Source organism: Scyliorhinus canicula, chromosome 10 (genome assembly GCF_902713615.1).
Source record: "Scyliorhinus canicula chromosome 10, sScyCan1.1, whole genome shotgun sequence".
NCBI lineage: Eukaryota > Metazoa > Chordata > Chondrichthyes > Carcharhiniformes > Scyliorhinidae > Scyliorhinus > Scyliorhinus canicula.
In genome coordinates, this window is record NC_052155.1 from 172777805 (window position 1) to 172799228 (window position 21424).

The 21424-nt window shown below is 45.4% G+C and overlaps 1 protein-coding gene across 10 annotated transcripts in view; it reads left to right on the forward strand.

Moving 5' to 3' along the window:
* fam49bb (family with sequence similarity 49 member Bb) overlaps positions 1-21424 on the forward strand; it is a 229742-nt gene that overhangs the window by 188100 nt on the left and 20218 nt on the right. For all 10 annotated transcript variants that reach the window (XM_038810155.1, XM_038810160.1, XM_038810156.1 and 7 more), the window contains 2 exons: positions 7480-7601; positions 8552-8657. In XM_038810155.1, coding sequence (XP_038666083.1) covers positions 7480-7601; positions 8552-8657 — 228 coding nt within the window. The remainder of the gene's footprint in view (positions 1-7479; positions 7602-8551; positions 8658-21424) is intronic.

Below are 21424 nucleotides of genomic sequence, written 5' to 3' on the forward strand. Positions count from 1 at the left end.
TATTCTACAGTCTTCTGCAGTGTTTCTGATCAGGCATTTTCAGGTGAAAATGCCAAAGACTGTTGATTATGCTTGTGTACTTTAGTAGTGTTCACAAAGCTAAAACATTTTGGTACAACTTTTCATAACACTGAAAAACATGAAGCCCAGTGTTCCAATGAAGCTAACGTTTTCCCCACGTTGCTAAATATAAACCAGTTGTTGTTACTAACCTTGGTGAACAGCCATGTTTTTATCCATGTTTTTGTCATTTATGTTACTTGTGTCCATTTTGTCTGCAACTTTTAAAATTACAGGTGAATGTTGGTGCATACCTCATTAACTGTGGGTTATAACTGATAACTCCATATTGCTTTCTACATTTGTTTAAAATATTTGCAATAATTACAATGATATGTCAATAGGTTATCCATGTGATAGTTACAATAATGCAGCATTCATCTCTGATAAATGTTTGATTTTGAAGACTTATTTACGGATTAAACGATTTTTAAGTAACTGGAAAACGACAAGAATATTTGTTTTTACAGACTGGTGTAGGTTCTCTGTGAAGAAGAAGACAAAAATTTGTTTTAATACAATTGGTGTTGTAAGTTGGCAGTAACTACCAATGGTCCAGTAGAATTCTTCAGAAAGAAAGCAAATTTACTCAATAGTGACCGGAATTTACCACTGGCTGCAGGCTTCCCGACGGTGTGGGGTGGTTTCGATGGGAAACCCATTGACAAGCGGCGGGAGTAAAGAATCCCACTGCTAGTGAACGGAGTGCCGCTAAGAAACAGGCAACTATAACCTTAGATGTAGTGAATATTTTCATTCAAGTAGTTGGTAGGCGCATGGAAACGTGAAAGATATAGGGTGGGATTCTCCGGTCCCCAGCAGTGTTTCTCGGCCACATGCTGTTCTCTGGCAGCAGGATTCCATCTTTCCACCACGTGTCAATGGGAATTCCCCTTGTAGCCAACCCACGGGCGGGGGTGCGCTGCTGGCGGGAAATGTCAATCACAACAACCGGAGAATTCCAGCTATAGTCTTGTTTCATAACTTTTACTTCCAAAGGGCTGAATTCTGGCAAAATAGGTTGGAGTTGAGTCAGAGGTAAAATGCAAAAAATCTGAAACGAGAACCCAAGATGCCCAAGAACCTCAGTGGATGCAAGACAAGGCAACCAGTATGCTCGTGAGAAGAGGGTTGATCATTTGAATATTATAATCAGGCTGTCAGCCTCCATTATAATGGCCATTCTATTATAAATTCTTTCAGCTGGGTTTCCCAGGCCATGCGAGACCAGGCAATTACGAGATTTGAGAACAGCCTGACCCATGAGATAATTGCCTTTTGCAAAACCGCTTGCAGGTCAAGAGAAGCAATCATGCTTCATCCAGACTCAACAGGCTACCTCGGAAACTCACCCTTCCCCACAGTTAGGACCCTCCAACCATCATCAGATCTGCACCAACCGTTCTTTCAGGCTTCCTAACCTCACAACAGCTTTGTTGAATGGAACTTGTCTCCAGGCTAAAATTTAGACCTAATATACTTAACGGTAAGAACGGAAAGTTAATCTTTAAAGCAGGAGGCCCAAAATCTGTTCGTAAAAAAACTCATGGTAGCAGGTACAGACATTGTCATATTCTTGTAGATGGGCAGTGCTAAACTGGTCTGTTCACCTTTTTAAGGTATTATTCAATGTATCCATAGCAGTTGCCAATCATCTGGAACAAAAACGTATACAAAAAGTATTGTATCAATGATCTTAGCAACTTCAGCTACAAGCAGAGCTTTTTAATGATTTGTGTGACTGCTGATTGTTGCTAGTCACCTGCAGTGAAAAATTATGTAAAAGTAAACAAAACAAATGAGTACAAACAAGAGCCATAATTTAAATTCTTATCTATGAATAAAATAACTTCACCCAGGTGGGATATTATCATTCTGTTTAACAGCCTGGTCCATGCAACGCGCTGTTTGCAAGTAAATAAATTAAATGCCTCTACAATTAGGACAATGCATCAGTGCCAAATTCTGTCAAAAGCTTTACAAACTCCAAAATGAAATGGCCTGCTCACAAGTGTTGATTGGTATATTTGATGCATGAAAGACTTCTCACCAAAGCCCAATATTGGTGTTCGTCTCATTTGCCTTGCATTCGGAAAGTGCAGCTCCAAAGAACAGCGGCACTGTATGTCCATCAATACCAAATGCAAACTTGCTAAATGGGGGAAAATCCCCAAGTTAGATGTTTACTCTGGTTCAAAAGTGCTGATTCCAATGCATCGAATCATCCCAAGTTGAAGCAGTGATCGAGCAGCAGATAATTAAGTAGAAGTCCAGGCCCCAGGCTAAATATTATTACAACCAATTTGTTCATGTTTCCCGACTATCATTAAATCGACTATCATTAAATCATATTCAAATTGATTAGAATTTGTACGATGCCTCATGGAATAATTATTACAACTTTACCTGACTGTATTGTCAGTTGGATGAGTACATGTGATGCTTTTGGCACATAAATCCTGCCTACTGTTCATAGAATCATAGAAATTACAGTGCAGAAGGAGGACATTCGGCCCATCGAGTCTGCACCGGCCCTTACAAAGAGCACCCTACTCAAGCCCGTGTATCTACCCTATTCCCGTAACCCAGTAACCCCCACTTAACCTTTTTTGGACGCTGAGGGCAATTTAGCATGACCAATCCACCTAACCCTAACCCGCACATCTTTGGACTGTGTGAGGAAACCGGAGCACCGGGAGGAAACCCACGCAGACACGGGGAGAACGTGCATACTCTGCACAGACCGTGACCCAGCCGGGAATCAAACCTGAGACCCTGGAGCTGTGAAGCAACTGTGCTACCACTATCCTACCGTGCTGCCCAAAGTGCTGTTGAGGCAGTTCCTCCTCCCATGACCTCCCTGTTTATAAACTGAGATTGTGATAATATTCATCTGCTGTGAGATGATTATTTAAAGATAGATTACTCACTTTATTTTAATGATATGCATTATCCTTATAGCATGCTTCAACTTTACCATTTTCTTCAGCCCAATTGGATGTAGTCTTTTGAGGGTTGGAATTTTGCTAGTCAGGTAGAAACTGCTGCTTATGGCACAGGTCCTTGACATTTAAAGTATAGAAGTGGAAGATGAATAAGTATTTTGCTTGTCTGTAATGCTATGGTGACGTTTTAATGTGCATGCTGTGAGCAAATGGGTTTCCCAAAGCTAATCAGAGTAGGTGGAAAATGTGAAGATCCTACAACGGCACCCATTTTTTTTGCAAACCCCTTATGCTGAAGAATAACTTGGATAAATTTGCTATCATTCCGTAGCTTAGGAAACTGGGTAAAATAAAATGCTATTTCTCAAAACTTGTACTATTCTGATTTCTAAATGGGCAACATTCCATCGGCAACTCTGCTGAAATTCTAGTGGCAGAACATTAGCACTATTCATCCATTGGTTTTTTTAGTACCTTCAAATGAGGCTTTGCATGTCTGAAATACCCCCTTCTACCTCCCCAAAAAGAAGAAAGGTTGCTCAGAGCAATGGAATTTTGCACTTTGGCAGCTGCAGTGTTTCTACTGGACCATCTGGAGCTGCAGAAAATGAAAAATTAGATCAAATGTTGGGAGGAATTAGCAAAAAAAAACTTCAAATGTGGATTACATTTCTTCCAACTTGTACTTATAAAGATAAATTTTATCATCTTTTTTACTATAATGTATTAGACCTACTGAAGATATCAGTCTGTAAAACCTGTTAAGTAGTAGCTACATCAAATTTTTATGACCTGGTAAGATCATTTTAAAGTCACATAAAAATTACTGCATATTGTTAGATGTTTTATAATTGCATATATACCAGGCTTTTGAGCATTCAAGACTAATCATAATTAAATTATTTGGAAATGTATTTGCATTATACACACTCACTGACTGGTTTATTGTCCCCTTTATTGAACCTGATTTTTAAAATCACTTCTTTAAGCTAATTAAATACTGAACATTGTACTTTTGATTATCTGCTTAAAAGACTATACAATAAATTGAAAAAGGTGTTGCTTTTAAAGTAAATGCTTTATTGCCTGAAGTTGATGCTTTATTTTCCACCCCCCCAGCTGCTTGGGGTCCACCAATTGTGTTGGAGCTATAGGGGGCGCGATTCTCCGCTGCCCATGACGGGTCGGAGAATAGCGGGAGGGCCTTCCCGACATTTTCCCGACCTCCCGCTATTCTCTCTCCCCCCCCCCCCCCCCCCCCCCCCCCCCCCCCACGGCCGCCCCACGACACGAATCGCTGCTTGCCATTTTTTACGGCGAACGGCGATTCTCCCCAGGCCGATGGGCCGAGTTCCCAGGCCTTTACGGCCGTTTTCACGAACGCAAACACACCTGCTCTCACCGTTCGTGAAAACGGCCGCCAAGTGCCGTCCCGGACAACCATGGCACCGATTGGCACGGCCGCACCACGGGCGTGCCAAGGGTGGCAAGGGCCTGCAATCGGTGGGCACCGATCGCGGGCAGCGGGTCCGATACCCGCGCACTCTTTGTTCCTCCGCCGCTCCGCAAGATCAGTCCGCGGGGCGGCTGAGGGGCATGACGGCCCGCGCATGCGCGGGTTTGACGCATATGCGTGATGACGTCATCTGCGCATGCGTGGGTTGGAGCCGTCAACCCGCGCATGTGCGGCTGACGTCATCGTGCGCGTCAGCCGCCGTGACGCTTGGCGCGCGGGCTTAGCGACGGTCGCTAAGCCCGCGATGCCGTACTTCACGGGGCCGCGCTGCTAGCCCCGACCGGGGGGGAGAATCGGGTCCCGGGAGGGGGCGCGGAGGCTCCTTTACGACACTCCGCATTTGCGGAGAATTGCGCCCAATGTGCACAATTCTCCAAAAATATTTCTAAGTTAATTTGTGGCGGATTTTTCAGGGAGTTTGCCGCCGGCTCTGGCGGCAAGTTCCCCATCGCTATTCAATTACACTTAAGTCACATTTTTGGGCCCTGGGGAGATTCTCACCGGTTTAGCCCACCCATGGGCAATATTACTCCACACACACATGGAAACTACTTCATCACCCCCCCCAAAGTGAGGACACTGCTTGGGGGTCCACCCTCATCAGGCCCGCCCAAGCCCCCTTACTGCACCCCCTCCCTTCTAGGACCTCAACCCATCACCCATAACCACCCAGAGTGCCTGCCCAGCACTCCCCCCACCCTTGTTTCATGGCATGGCCCCCCCATGCCCCCTGACCCATGGCAGTACCACCCTGGCACTTGGGCAACCTTGCACTGGCACCCAGGCTGTGCTCCTGCTGGATTGGCAGTGCCATCCAGGCACCTTGGCAGTTGAACAACCTTTGACCCTGTATCATTGCAGGTTACTGCCCTGTATCCAAACTTAATTTACTCTGCAAAGTGGTTGAATATGCTGTTGCCTCCCAAATCTGTGCCCATCTTTCCTAGACTCAGTTTGAATCCCATCAATTACCTTATTGCCTCTGCCACAGTACTATCACATTCATTAATGACATTCCATGTGACCATGACCATGTTGAACTATCCATCCTCATATGACTTGACCTGTCCATATGACCACAAGATATAGGAGCAGAATTAGGCCATTCGGCCCATTGAGTCTGCTCTGCCATTTGATCATGGCTGATATGTTCCTCATCCCCATTCTCCTGCCTTCTCCCCATAACCCCCGATTCCCATATTAATCAAGAAATCCCCATATTAATCAAGAACACCAGATTTGTGCTTGAGATGCTGTTACCTACAAGGCTGCAGACCAAGAGCTGGAAGAACGAATAGTTCTTTCTTAGATTAGAACATAAGAATGTAAGAACAGGGAAGCAAGAGTAGGCAATTTAGCCTCTCGGGCCTGCTGCACCGTTCAATGCGATCATGGCGGAACTCATCATGGACTCAACTCCACCAACCTGCCCGTTCTCCGTAACCTTTCAATCCATTGATTAAAATTCTGCCTAACTCCTCCTTAAATTTACTCTCTGCCCCAGCATCCACCGCACTCTGGGGTAGTGAATTCCACAGATTCTTTACCCTTTGGGAGAAGTAGCTTTTCCTCACCTGGCTGCAAACTTTGACACAGTTGATCACACAGTCATCTTCCAGCGCTAGTCCACTGACATTCAGCTGCTTGGAGCTGCATTCAGCTGGTTCCATTTTTATCTATCCAGCTGTAGCCAGATAATGACCTGAAATAGCATTTCTTTTCACTCCCGCACTGTTACATCTGGTGGCCCCAAGGATCTATCCTTGGTTCCCTCTTACTTTTTTCCACAGTGGCATCACTTATCTGTGCCATCTCTAAGACAGCCTAATTCCACTTGCATAATACCACCTGACTCTGACTCAGTCTAAACTCATCTGCTAACGTTCTCATCCATGTCTTTGTTATCTTTAGAAATAATTACTCCACTGCTTACCTGATTGGTCTGACATCTTCCATAAATTGGGTGTCATTGAGAACTATGCTACCTGTACCTTAACTCACACCAAGTCCCATACACCCATTACTCCTGTTCTCATTGACCTACATCGGCCGCTGGTTAAGCAACACTTCAATTTCAAAATTCTCATCCTTGTTTTCAAATTCCTCCATAGCTTTCCCCTCCCTATCTCTGTAACCTCCTCCAGCCCTACAATCCTCGAGTCGTGTGCTCCTCCAATCCTGGCCTACTTACCATCCTTGATTTTAATCATTCTGCCTCTGGCAGCCATGCTTTCAGCTAGATGCCGAGGCCCTAAGTTCCGGAATTCCTTCCCTTAAACTTTTCTCTACCTCTCTACTTCAATTTCCTCCTTTAAGACTCCCCTTAAAAGCTACCTCTTTAACCAAGCTTTTGGTCATCAGCCTTGATATCTCTTCCTGTGGCTCAGTGTCAAATCTAGTTGTATTTTGTTCAAACTTTTATTATGTTTTGCTATGTTAAAGGTGCTATATAAATGCAAATTGTTATTTCTATAAATAAAAGTATATTTCCAAATCCAAATGGTGTAGTATCTCTGTCAGTACTAGTCTTAGTACCTTGATCTTTTCCACTGACAAGTTCCATATAACATACAAACACCTTCTAAGTGTAGTTTTTCTTATTTAGCGTTGAGCTTGTGAAATGGAGAACAATGTAGGATAATCTCTTGGTTAGATTAACTAGAATTATAATTTCAAATACTATAAAATCTGATGTCTAAAACACACTTCTAAACATTTGTAATCTGTACAACAATTTTGACATCAAATATTGGCAGCGATTTAAAAAAAAAAAAAGCAGCTGTTCGAAATTCGACATTTACAGCTTGAAAAAAAGCATTAAAAATTCAAATGCAGAATGCATAAATTTTTATGTGACTTTAACGTAGTATTCATGTGACTACCTAAAGTTCTCTTTAATCAGCTTTTATATTGAATTACTATTTTGTTTGTACTGAATACTTGTGCACTACTGTTCAGACGCACAGCCTACAGACCATGAAAGAGAAGTATTTAATCAGGTGAATGTAGTGTTAAAGGATGCAGAGGGAATCCTGGATGATCTACAATCGTACAGAGGGGCAGGACATGAAATAAGAGAGGTATTGTTTTTGATTTTTAAGCATGTTTTGTTTTGAGTAGTAAATTAATTACAGAATGGAGCCAGTTACTTGTATGATGATGCATGAAGAATCCATTAAAAAAGATCTGTTCCCTGGTTCATTCCCCTTGGCAATGCCCTGACTAATCTTTGTTGACCTGCCTGGTTTGAATTTAAACAAAAGCTTGGCAGTTAACTGTCCCCTAGTGCATTCTCCATGACAAGACCTCTACAAATTAGAGTCCACTTGCCAAATAATCAGCACTCTCTTCTCAAGCAGTATCAATTATTGTTCCCTTTACAATTAGTATTGTAAATTCTGACCTGATGAGTACAAGATTATAAATTTCCAATACCATGTCTGTTTTTTTTCCCATCAATACTCAAATTGTAATGCTGTTAGCTTTCCTTGCAGTGCAGCATGCCAGCACAGTAGTCACCAAAACACTCTCCTTAGTATTAAATAGTCAATTTTGATTGCCAAGTATACATAGCTTTCCTGGAAAAATCCCAGAGGCACCCTTCAAATGTGAATCTGATGCCAAATGCATCACTTTTATGGCTTTGGAGTCAAGTTGGTCCAGGTAGAAATTAATATCAATAAGTCTATTAAATTGAGGAGCTTTGTGACATTTGCAAAATTTATAATACGAATTACCACATTACTAAAGCACATTAGCAAACAAGCTAAAACTTTCAAACATTATTGAAAGAGTTGTTGTCATCTGGCACAAGAACTAGGAGATCAAATTTTCAGTCTGGAAACTCTTAGAGCACAATGCATTCATAAAATTCCATTGAAACAAATCTGTCCTCAGAAATGCAGAGATCCAGGATTAAACCCTTTTAAAGTGACTCAGGATCTCATTTCAACTCATATTCACCATCTCGCCAAAGTAGTTTTGTTCTGTTTTGAGGAATGTGATGATTAATAACTGTTTTAATTTAAAGGCAATACAGCATCCAAGTGATGAAAATTTGCAAGAAAAAGCGTGGAGTGCAGTGTGTCCACTAGTGGGAAAACTAAAGAAGTTTTACGAATTCTCCCAGAGATTAGGTACATATTTATCCTTTTGTTTATAAATAGAACATATATACCATGACTTCTAGTTAGTTTTCCTTTAATCTTTTTATTTCCTTATGGATTGGGATGTAATTGTCACAATTCATTAAAGGTAATAGTTAGACCTCAGTATTATGAGTCAAAATATAATGTTGGAGATTAATATGGTTGATGTGTGCACAAAATAATTGGTAAATATTTCCCCAATAAACAGTCTTTATATTTTAAGACATTACGGGAGCTGGCAACTTTTTTCTGACATTGGGAACATGGCAGCATCCAAAGTTAGAAGAGTTTGCATTGAACTGATTAATAATCTTTTTTGACCTTAAAAAAGGTTAACTGTATTTAATTAGATTTAGTTTAATTCTTAAAAATGTAGAAATCTGAAATTGTCATTTTAAGGCCATACTGATGTATTGAGAAATAATAGATCTAAAATATAATCAGCTAGGTAGGTTCGTAATCAGGGAAAGTTCATTTTCTTATCATGTTTAAGACACTGAAATGTTATTCCTGACTGAATAAATGAAGGAATTTAATTTTTGAAATAATTTACAATTTGTGCATCATAATATACCAATAGTTGCACAGTTATCATTTGTCAATTGCTATAAGCAAATAAAATTGGTGGTAGTTCAGGATTTCATATGAAGTGATGGTCTGTCTTTGGGAAGATAATGGGCGGGATTCTCCGACCCCCCGCTGGGTTGGAGAATCGCCGGGGGGGGGGGGGGGGGGGGGGGGGGGGCGTGAATCCCGCCCCCTCCAGCTACCGAATTTTCCGGCGCTGGGGATTTAGCGGGAATGGGAATTGCGCCGCGCCGGTCGGGGGCCGTTGGCAGCACCCCCCCCCCCCCGGCGATTCTCCGACCCTCGATGGGCCAAGTGACCGCCCATATTCAGCGCTCCCGCCGGCGTATATTACGATAGGTACTTAGTGGTGGGACCTGGCTCCGCGGGCGGCCTCGGGAGGGCGCGGGGGGATCTGGCCCCGGGGGATGCCCCCATGGTGGCCTGGCCCGCGATCGGAACCCACCAATCCGCGGGCGGGCCTGTGCCATGGGGGCACTCTATTCCTCTGCGCGGCACAAACCACTCCAGCGATGGCCTTCGGGGCGGCCCGACGCCGGAGTGGTTCACGCCACACCTTCATGCCGGAGTTGCCCGTCCCGCCGGTTTTCGAAGAATCCCGCCCAATATTTTAAATTAGCAAACAAAACCGTTTCCAGTAAATAATCATCCAACTAAAATAAATGGTTTAGGCCATCACTATGTTTATATGAATGAAACGACTCTTAATTGAGCAATTCTTAAGCTTTCAATTATTTAGTTAGTTGTGTCTATCTGGTGTATTTTAAATCTATGTCAACATGTTGTAAGGTTGCTCTGACTCATCCTTTTATGTTTTGTATTCACCATGCTAATCGAACTGCACTATTTGAATGCAGGAGTACTTTGTAATATTTCAATTTGAACTACTGACTACTTTTATGGCTTGGGGGTGGGGGGGGGGGGGGGGCGATAGGGGTAGTGTTCTTGTGTGGCTGAGAACTTAATAACCTCACTGTTTTTAAGCATATGCACACTTAGCTGATTCTGGAAACCGGCTCCCATTAAGCAATGCCTTCGGCCAAATTGAACTCCCATATCCGAGTGGCAAACTATATGATTCTGCTATCTGGATAAAGAAGCCAGATTTAGCAGTCTAAATGCATGAGTTGGTGCTTTTCTGTGGTCCCTGCAGTTTGAACTAAAGAAGCCCCAGTGTAAAAACAGCTTGAAATAAATGAATAACTTCATGCCTTATACAGTAGATCTATTTTAATTACAGGTTTGCAGTGGTATCCTAAGGTGTTACATTATGCCCTGATTAAGTACAGAATCTATTCACTGATTTCTTCCAAAAGTCAACATCATCACAGAATGTTTAAGCTTCAAGCTTAGCATCCAATATTGGCTTTGGGACCAAGTGGGCGAGGAGGTGGGAAATGAGAATGTGGAAAGTGTCAGGGAACAAGAAAGGAGAGCAGAATCAGGGGATGATCTTAGACGGTTGAGCAAAGAAGGACACTAAGTAATCTTAATGGGAGGAGCATTGATGAAAATTGATCTTGTCTGGGAGAGGGTCTATTTCTGTGAGTGAAAATTTGCACCCACACCTCTCCATTAAATTAATTCTAGGTGAGACGGGAAGGCTGAACAGCCAAGGCTTGTGGTTCACATTGGTTCCAATGACATAGGTAGAAAGAGGGATGAGGTCCTGAAAGAGATTGATATATCCATGCCTTCTCATGTGAAGTTGAGACCAATTACAATATTCAGATCAAGAAGGTGTAGAGAGTGAGGAATAAGTAACCAAGTGGATGAGGGGTGGGAGTCGATCAAGTGGTGATGGGTTGAGGATGTAGAACGTGTCACGATACAGTAAAAGGGAGTAGGTGCAGGGGATCTTCTTAAATGGAAGGGGAGCATGAAGGAGAGTACGTAATCTTAATGGGGAGGAGAATAAGGAGCATTGTACCCCAGGCTCTTAAAAGAAGCCAAGGAGGAAATAGCAGAGGGTTTGGCTATCCTTTTCCAATGGTACTGATGAGGTACCAGAGCTTTGGAGGTCTGCCAATGGTGTACCTTTGTTTAAAAAGATAGGGAGGGATAGACTGAATAGTCACAGGCCAGTCAGTCTGACCTCGGTTATGGGCGAATCATTGGAATCAACTCTAAGGGCCAGGATAAACTGTTACTTAGAAATGCATGGATTAATCAACGACACAACAAAAAATATATCCCAGTGAGAAAGAAGATTCTAGGAAGGAAATAAATTACCATGGTTAACCAAGGAAATGAAGGATAGTATTAAGCTAAAAGAGTATGTACGGGACAGTTTCTAAGAACAATGGGCGGGATTCTCTGATCCCAGGCCGGATCGGAGAATCCCCGGGGTGACGCGAGAATTGCGCCCCGATGCCGGCACCCGATTCTCCGACGCCGATTCTCAGGTGGCCGTGGGATTCCAGCCACGCAGGTCAGGGGCCGTTAAAAGCGACCCCCCCCCCCCCGAAGATTCTCCGCGCCCCGATGGGTCGAGCGGCCGACGGGTTTGGCTGAGTCCCGCCGGCGTGGGTTACTGAGGTCCCACACGGCGGGACCTGGAAGGTGAGTCTGTGGGTACCATCCTGAGGTGGTGGTGGGGGGGGGGGGGGGGGGAATAACGGCGGGCTGGATGGTTCCGTGGGGGCCTCTGTTCCTCCGCGCCGGGCCCCTGTAGGGCTCTGCCATATTGCCTGGGGGCTGGCGCGGAGAAAGGAACCCCTGCGCATGCATGGAAATAGGCTGGCCGTAGTGCGCCTGCGCGAACCACTCTGCGCCGACCTGGCCCCCTAGGAAGGGGAGCATTCCCCATTATCGAGGACCGTTGACGCCGGAGTGGTTGGCACCGCTTTTCACGCCGGCGTGGGGACATAGCCCCATTATTGGAGAATCCCGCCCAATATGTTGTAGATCCAACCAGGGATCAGGCTATTTTGGATTTGGTAATGTGTAATGAGGCCAGTTTAATAAACAGTCTCAGAGTAAAAGATCCCCTAGGAAGCAGTGACCATAACATGGCAGAATTTAGCATTTAGTTGAGAGTGAGAAACTTGGGTCAGACACTGTGCTCCACTTAAATAAGGATAATTATAAAGGAATGAGAGCGGCTGGAGTAGATTGGGAGAGGAATTTAGCCGGAAAGAATGTTGATCATCAATGGCAGAAGTTTCTGAAAGTTCATGGACGGGATTCTCCGACCCCCCCCTCGCTGGGTCGGAGAATCCGGGGGGGGGGGGCGACGTGAATCCCGCCCCGACGCCGGCTGCCGTATTCTCAGCGCCGGTTTTTGGGCAATGTTTACGCCGCGCCGGTTGGGGGCCATCGGCAGCGGTCCCCCAGCAATTCTCCGGGTCCCAATGGGCCGAGTGGCCGTCAATTCCTGGCCAGTCCTGCCAGCGTGACATGGACATGGTCCCACAAGGCGGGACCTGGCTGGTAGGCCATCTAGTGGAGTCCTCGAGGGAGCGCAGGGGAATCCGGCCCTGAGGGGAGGTCCCCACAGTGGCCTGGCCCGCGATCAGGGCCAACCGATCTGCGGGCGCGCCTGTACCGTGGGGGCGTCTGTAGGGCTCCACCATGGCCGGTGCGGAGAAGAACCCCCCGGCGCATGCGCAGGAACACGCCGGCCAGTTTGCGCATGCGCGGAACCATGCCGGCGGTTCTGCGCATGCGCAGGAACACGTCGGCCAGTTTGCGCATGCGCGGAACCATGTCAGCGGTTCTGCGCATGCGCAGGAACACGCCGGCCAGTTTGCGCATGCGCGGAACAATGTCGGCGGTTCTGCGCATGCGCCAACTCGCGCCGACCCTTTGGTGCTGGTTGGCGCGGCACCAACCCCTCCGCCGCTGGCCTAGCCCCCGGAACTGCGGGGGTTTGCAACTTCAGGTTGGCTCGACGCCGGAGTGGTTCGTGCCGATTGCGGGAGAATCCCGCCCCAAATCGCACCAAAAATATATCCCAGCGAGGAAGAATGATTCCAGGAAGGGGATAAATGAACCATGATTAATCAAGGAAATGAAGGATACTATTAAACTAAAAGAAAAAACAGATAATGTGGTAAAGATTAGTGGTAAGCCAGAAGATTGAGTAAGTTTGAAAAACCAACAAAAGATGAGCAAAAGAAAATAAAGAGGGAGAAGATAAACTTTGAGGATGAACTGACAAGTAATATAAAACACACACAGCAAGAGCTGCTGTAAATATATAAAAAAGACAAGAGAAGCCAAAATGAACATAGGCTCCTTACTGAATTAAACTGGAGAAATAAGAATGGGGAACCAGAAAATGGCAGCGGAGTTAAACAAATACTTTGCATCAGTCTTCATGGTGGAAAACATTAATAATATTCCAAAAATAAGTAATCAAGTGGCAGAAGGGGGGATGAAATAAATGAGTAACAGTCACTAAGGAAAACATACTGGGAAACTAATGGGACTATATCCGATACGTCCTCTGGACATGATGGGTTGCATCCCAGGATATTAAAGGAGACTAACTACAGAGATAGTGGATGCACTGGTAGTAATCTTCCAAGAATCTGTAAATTTTGGAAACATCCCCGAGGATAGGAAAGCTACTAGTGTAACAGCTTTATTCAAAAAAGGAGTGGAGACAAAAAGCAAATAACTATAGGCCAGTTAGCATAACTTCTGTCATTGGGAAAATGTTAGAGTCCATTAGAAAGGAAGTAATAGCAGAGAATTTAGAAATGCACAATACAATAAGCAGAGTCAGCATGGATTCATGAAGGTAAATCATGCCTGACAAAATCATTAGAATTCTTTGAGGTGGTAACGAGCAGGATGCATGAAGGGGACCAGTAGATAGAGGATTGGCTAACTGATAGAAGACAGAGTTGGGATAAGACAGGCATTTTCAGGATGGCAACTTGTAACTAGTAGAGTGTCGCAGGGATTTGTTCTGGGGCCACAATTATTTACAATGTATATTAATGACTTGGGCGAGGGAAGTGAATGCACTCTTGCTAAGTTTGTGGATGCCACAAAAATAGGCGGGACTGCAAATAGTGAGGATGACCCCCTCACCCTCGCTCCAACAGCGCCGCCTTCCAGCTTCCCAGTCCATACAAATCCCAATATCAACGAGCTAACCTTCTTGAAAAAGGCCTTGGAGATAGATATTGGGAGGTTCCAGAATACAAACAAAAGCTTTGGGAGCACAATCATCTTTTCGGACTGCACCCACCCTGCCATTGACAACAAGAGCACATCCAACCTTTTAAATTTACCCTTAATTTCCTCCACCAACCGAGCCAGATTCAACTTGTGCAATTGTTCCCACCCCCGCACCACCTGGATGCCAAGATACCTAACGCTTGCCCCCACTACTTCAATGGCAGCTCGCTCAGCCTTCTCTCCTGCCCTCTCACCTGGATTGGGAAGACCTCACTCTTTCCCATGTTTAATTTATACCCCTAAAACCAGCTGAATTCCATCAAAATGTCCATAATACCACTCATGCTTTCCAGTGGGTTTGATACATATAACACGTCGTCCGCATATAGGGGCACCCTATGTCCCGCCCCCCCCCCCCCCCCCCCCCCCCCCCCCCGCCGGCACAATCCCTTTCCAATCCCTTAACACTCTAAGCACCATCACCAATGGCTCTATCACCAGGGTGAAAAGCAACAGGGAGAGTGGGCCTTGTCCCCGGTACAACCTAAAGTACCCCGAGCTCACCCAATTCGTTCTCATGCTCTCCACCGGCGCCTGGTCAGATCCAATCCACAAACCCCTGCCCAAACCTGAACCGCCCCAATACCTCCCACAAAAGTCCCGCTCTACACGATCAAAGGCCTTCTCCGCGTCCATTGTGACCACCACCTCCACATTCTGTCCCTCGGGGGAATCATTATGACATTTAACAGGTGGCTGATGTGGCCGACATGTGCCTCCCTTTTCCGAATCTCGTCTGGTTCTCCCCCCCCCCCCCCCCCCCCCCCAATTACCTCCGGCACACAACCCTCAATCCGCGAGGCCAGAATCTTAGCCAACAACTTGGCATCCACATTCAATAGTGATATTGGGAAGTAGGACCCACACTGCTCGGGGTCCTTATCTTTCTTCAGAATCAGAGATATTGAGTCTTGTGACAGTGCTCACCCTTCTCCCTCACCTCATTAAATGCCCTCACCAACAGGGGCAAGAGGTCTCCCAAAAACATTTTATCAAATTCTACTCGGAAGCTGTTCGGGGCCTTCCCTGCCTGCATTACCCCCATGCCCTCTGTCACCTCCACTAATCCAATGGGAGCTCCCAGACCCTCCTCCAACCTGGGAAATTCCAACCCATCCAAATAATCCTGCATTCCCTCCCCCTCCCCCTGCCAGCCGGGGGCTCTGATTCATAAAGCCTCCTATAGAACTCTTCAAACACCCCATTCACACCCACTGGATCCAATACCACTCCACCTTTGCTGTCCTTCAGCCTGCTAATCTCCCTCCCCGCCTCCTGCTTCTTGAGCTAGTGGGCCAGCATCCTGCCAGTCTCCTCCCCATACTCATATACTACCCCTCTTGGCCTCCACAACTACCCCGCTACCTTCTCTGTGGACCCCAGCCTAAACTCCATCTGGAGCATCTACCTCTCCTACACAACCCGCCTCTGGAGTCTTCGCGTACCTTCAGTCCACATGCATAATCTCGTTCACCAACCTTGACATCTCTGCTCGCTCCTCGCTCTCCCTGTGAGCCTGAATTGATATCAGTGCCTTCAATAGTGTGCTGGCCGAGACCTCATCTGTGTCATTTACTTCCACGTACCCCCTGATGGCGGCCTTCGCCTATTCACGCACCTCCTCCTCAGCTAGCAGCCCCACATCCAACCTCCACTGAGGGTGCTGAGCCCACCCCCGTTCCACTCACAAGTCCACTAAATGTAGCGCGTGTCTGAGACCATGATCGCCGACTATCCCGAGTCCACCACCTCCGCCAGCAATGACTTACCTATCACAAAAAAAATCAATCCGCGAGTTCACCGTATGCATATGGGAGAAGTACGAAAACACCTTCACCCTCGGCCTCCCAAACCTCCATGGGTCCCTGCGCTCCATAATGCCCTTCAACTTCTTCGCCGCCACTGACACACTCCCCGATCTCAAACTCGACTGGTCCATCCTTGGATCAATGACTGAGTTAAAGTCGTGCCCCCCCCCCCCCCCATAATCAGCCGGTGCGAGTCCAGGTACGGGATCTTCCCCAATTCTTGCCTCATAAACTCCACATCATCCCAATTTGGGGCATAAACATTAACCAGGACAACTGGCATCCCCTCCAATTTCCCACTTACCATCATGAACCTCCCACCTCTCCTACCCCCCCCCCATCCAAATCCGCTACAATATTCCCCACCTCAAATGCCATATGCTTATTGATCAACACCGCCACCCCCACACGTCTTGACCCCCACGCTGGCCTTGAAAGCAGACCAAGGCAGGCCAGCAGCATTGTTCAATTCCCGTGCCAGCCTCCCTGAACAGGCGCCGGAATGTGACGACTAGGGGCTTTTCACAGTAACTTCATTTGAAGCCTACTTGTGACAATAAGCTGTTTTCATTTCATTTTCATTTGATATCCATCCCCGAGTGGAAGATTTGCCCTACCCACCCTCTCCTTAGCCTTGTCTGGTCCCCAATCTTCAGGCGCGTCTCTTGCAAAAAGGCCACATCCGCCTTCAAAGTCCTCAGGTGCGTAAAAACACACAACCATTTGACTGGCCATGTGACCAGCCTGGTCAGAGGGCATCCCACCTCCACCCCCCCCCCCCCCCCGCTGATCAACTGTACCCCTTCATAGGCCAGCCCCCCCCGTCCGTGCCACTCGACTTTCCAGGCCCACCCCCGGATATCCACTGTTACCACTCCTTCCCATATAATGCCACAGCAACAGCACCTCCCCCAGCATGCCCCCTGCCCTTCCCCTAAACAAAATAACTACCCCATCCCCCTCTGCTACACTAACCACCTGATCACCCCTCACTGCGCTCCCGTTAACTAGCGCGTCCAGCTAGACTGGCAGCCCCCGCTCAAGGCGTCACAGCCTCCTACCCCCCCATTGATCTCCCCCCCCCCCCCCCCCCCCCCCGTCCCGTCACACCCCGCTCACCGAGCAGCCAATAGTGTAACAATAAAAAAAGAAGATTAAAAAAAAAAACAACAGTCTAAGGGTGCACTCACCCCCTCATCACCTTGAAAGATCTCGGAGGAGAAAAGTTCCCCAACCATCAACCGAACACAAATGCAAGAACCAGAGAAAAAAAAAAAGTGAAAACCACATTCATCTCGACACTCCTCCTCCACAGTTCAATGTCCTCCTTCATCTGCCGTTCCATATTGCCTTAAAAATTCCATTGCCATCTCTGGAGCTCCAAAATAGTACTCTTTGTTAATAAAGGTCACCCAGAGGCGAGCCTGGTACAGCAGCCCAAACGTCATCCTTTTTTTTAAAGAAGGCAGTCTTCATCCGATTAAACCTGGCCCTCCTCTTCGCCAGATCCAGGCCCAGATCCTGATACACTCACAGCTCACTCTCCTCCAAGGTGCATCTCCTCGTCTGCCTCGCCCATCTCAGAATCTTTTCCTTATCTAGGAACTGGTGAAGACGCACCACCATTACCCTTGGCCACTCATTCGCATCCCCATTAGCGCCCTGTGCACACGGTCGACCTCCAGGGACTGGCCAAAGGCCTTGTCTCCCATCAGCTTTTCCAGCAGTCCAGCCACATACTTGGCAGCGCCCGCTCCCTCAGTGCCTTCAGGCATCCCTACAATTCTCAAGTTCTCGCATTACTCCCATCTCAGCCGCCAACAAAGCCAACTTCTCCTTGTGCTCCCCCACCACCTCCTCCACTTTTTGGATGGCCTGGCCCTGGGACTCCAGCCTCTGCTTCACTCTGTCGATTCCCGACTTCAGCAGGTCTACAGCTTTGGCTAGATCCTGTTGGACCCTCTCCTCTCCTGACTGAACTTCTCATTTAAGAAGTCCACCAGTTGGTCCATCAACAATTAGGGAGGCAGCGCAGGCCCTGTACCCTCCACCAACTTAAGCTGTGGCGCATGAAGATTCCCCTGCTCCAGCTGCTCCCTTCTTCTTGACTCACTTCTGGTCCGTGGATCCATCCGCCAGTCCCATCAGTAGAGTCACACCTCTCTTGCCAGCCCATACCTTTTTCAGGTGCACATCCACCCTTCAAACAGGGAAAAGGTCCGAAAAAAACAGCCTTGAGCGGCAGCTGCCAAATGTGCGACTGCTCACACCATGGCCGCCACCGGAAGTCACATTATTTCAAAGTTAACCGGTTACGTTTGCAGTTTTATTTGATCTTACTGACAGTCGGTCTTTAGAAGTCGATTAATGTTTCTTTTAATGATGGTTTGAGTATCAATTGTTTTCTGATGTGCTCAAACAGAAAGGTTACTTGAAAAGTGATTCTATTTTGTTATCTCTGATGGGCCTCTTTCGGCTACATTTGCTTAATTCAAAGGGATTTATGTTTGTCTTTATAATTTATGCTCTTATTATTTTGCTGCCTAAGGCAATTAAATTAGTTTTAAGATTGAGGTACGTGTCATTTTCAATGTGTATTCTGGATTCTGAAAGATACTATTATTATATTGATGTTTTATTATATTGATTTTACATTACTTGTGTTACACACGCTGTGCACCAATGTTGACTCCTGTTTCTTGCAAAAGCTTTTATTTCATCTGACTCTGGTCCATGTGATATTCATCACACTGGATAGAGTAGATGGGAACCGCCTGCTTACTTTAGCAGAGAGGTCAGTGACTTGGGGACATAGTTTTAAAGTGATTGTTAGAAGGATTAGAGGGGAGACAAGGAAAATTGTTTCATCCAGAAGATTGTGGGGGTCTAGAACTCACTGTCTCAAACAGTCATAGAGTCAGAAACCTTCAACTCATTTAAAAGATGTCTAGAAATGTAGCTTGAATGCTGTAATGTGAAGGGCTACGGACAAAATACTGGAAAGTGGGATTAGGCTGTATGGCTCATTACTTGGCCAAGTTGCCTTGTCCTGTGCCATAAAGCTTCTACAATTCTATGAGAGTCCTGAGGAAAATACCAATGCACAACCATCAAAAAGATTCTTCGTGGGAGCCCAGGAAAACTGCACTAGCTGAGAACCTAACAGAAAATGCATAACTACAGAAGAGGAGTATGCATTTTTCAGCTTTTCTATTTGGGAACAAGCACTAAAACTAAATGCAATATACGTAATAATTACAATTCTGAACCTAGTTTGTCCTGCTACTATCTCCCACATTCTACCCTTTATAAACCTGAAGTCATACAAAGCTCTGCTGCCCGTGTTTTAACTCACTCCAAGTTCTGTTTCCCTATCACCCCCTGTGCTGGCGACCTACATTGGCTCTCAGTCAAACAACGTCTTGATTTTAAAATTTTCATTTGTTTCCAAATCCTTCCAAGGTCACATCCCTCCCTATCTCTGTAATCTGCTCCAACCCCACAGCCCTCTGAGATATGTGCACACTGCTCTATTTCTGCCCTCTTGTTCATCCCTAATTTTAATTGCTTTACCATTGGTGGTTGGGCTTTTGGTTGGTTTGGGTCCCAAGCTCTGGCATCCCCTCCTTACACCACTCCATCTCTCTATATTGCCTTCATCATCTGAACTAACCATTCCTTAGGTGGAGGAGTGTCACGCTTAGTTTTATAATGGTCCGGTGAAGTGCCTTGGAACATTTTATTGTCTTAAAGCAGGGGTGGGCAAACTTTTCCGTGCAAGGGCCACATTCAGAAATTCACAATTCACAAAGGGCCGCATAGTATATTAAGTAAAATAATTACTTCACCCGGTTATGATTCTGGGCGCCTCATATAGAACATAGAACAGCACAGAACAGGCCCTTCGGCCCTCGACGTTGTGCCGAGCAATGATCACCCTACTCAAGTCAACGTATCCACCCTATACCAGTAAGTAACCCAACAGCCCCCCCGCATTAACCTTAAAAAAAAATTTAAAAAAAAAAAAAACAATTTTTAAAAAAAAATTTTTTTTTTTTTTTTTTAATGACTTGGTGGGCCGCAGAAATACCTTTGGCGGGCCGCATGCGGCCCGCGGGCCGTAGTTTGCCCACCCCTGTCTTAAAGGTTCTATATAACTTTAACAATAAATTTTAAATTGTTTTTGTTCTAAACTTAAAAACACCTTGCTTTAGAGCCACCTGGTGGTCACAGTGTGAAATGGCTTGCAGATTGAAATCAGCAGAATTCAATTTCTGTTCATGTCATACCTAACGTTGAATATTGAAAATATCCATTTAAGTGCTACTTACTGGCTTCATAAGTATTACATGGAATTATTGACTTGCCTATTGATTTTAATATTTAATGGGTTTTATATTTGAGCATAGAATGTGTCTATATGGATTATATATTAGTACTTGCCATCATCTTAAAATAGTCTGCAATTTTAAGCATTAACAAATATAATATGATTGTTTTGAACTTTGTAGAATTAATGATCATATTTTAGTCAAATCCCTTGCCTCTGCAGTGAAAACGGAAGACAATCTTAACAGTTAATAAGCAAAAGTATAATAAAATATTTATAAATAATGCACAGTGATTACTCTGTTTTTCTATATACAATATATATATTATAACAGACCAGTAGGTCTTAGAGAAATGCTTGTGAAATTCCAGACACCCGTTTTAAAGTCAAAGTGCAAAATAGGAAGTTAAATTAGTTATTAAGATAACATCCTACCTCTGTAAAATAGAGTTGAAATGAATAAGCGACATGAGCTGCAATGTGCTATATATAGGCTAAACGGATGAAATGTACCTAGTTTCAAGTTGATTTTCTTCTATTACATACAGAATTGGCAAAGCCGTGATTACACAGATAAACCTCAATATAGCACAGTGTCCCATACACATTTCACATCCTTTATCAGTTCATTGACAAGTGCTTAGATTTGTACTTTCATTCCTTGAATCCCAAGTGTCAAGTTGTCTAATGGCATTATTGAGATGATGATCAGAACAATAAGTAAATAGCTTTGCATAAGAAGTGATCAGGCTGGAGGACAAACACTCGCAGAACCTCTGCACGTTTTGATGAGCTGCTGTGCAACTTTTAATGCAGAGAGAGATTTTGTTTATAAA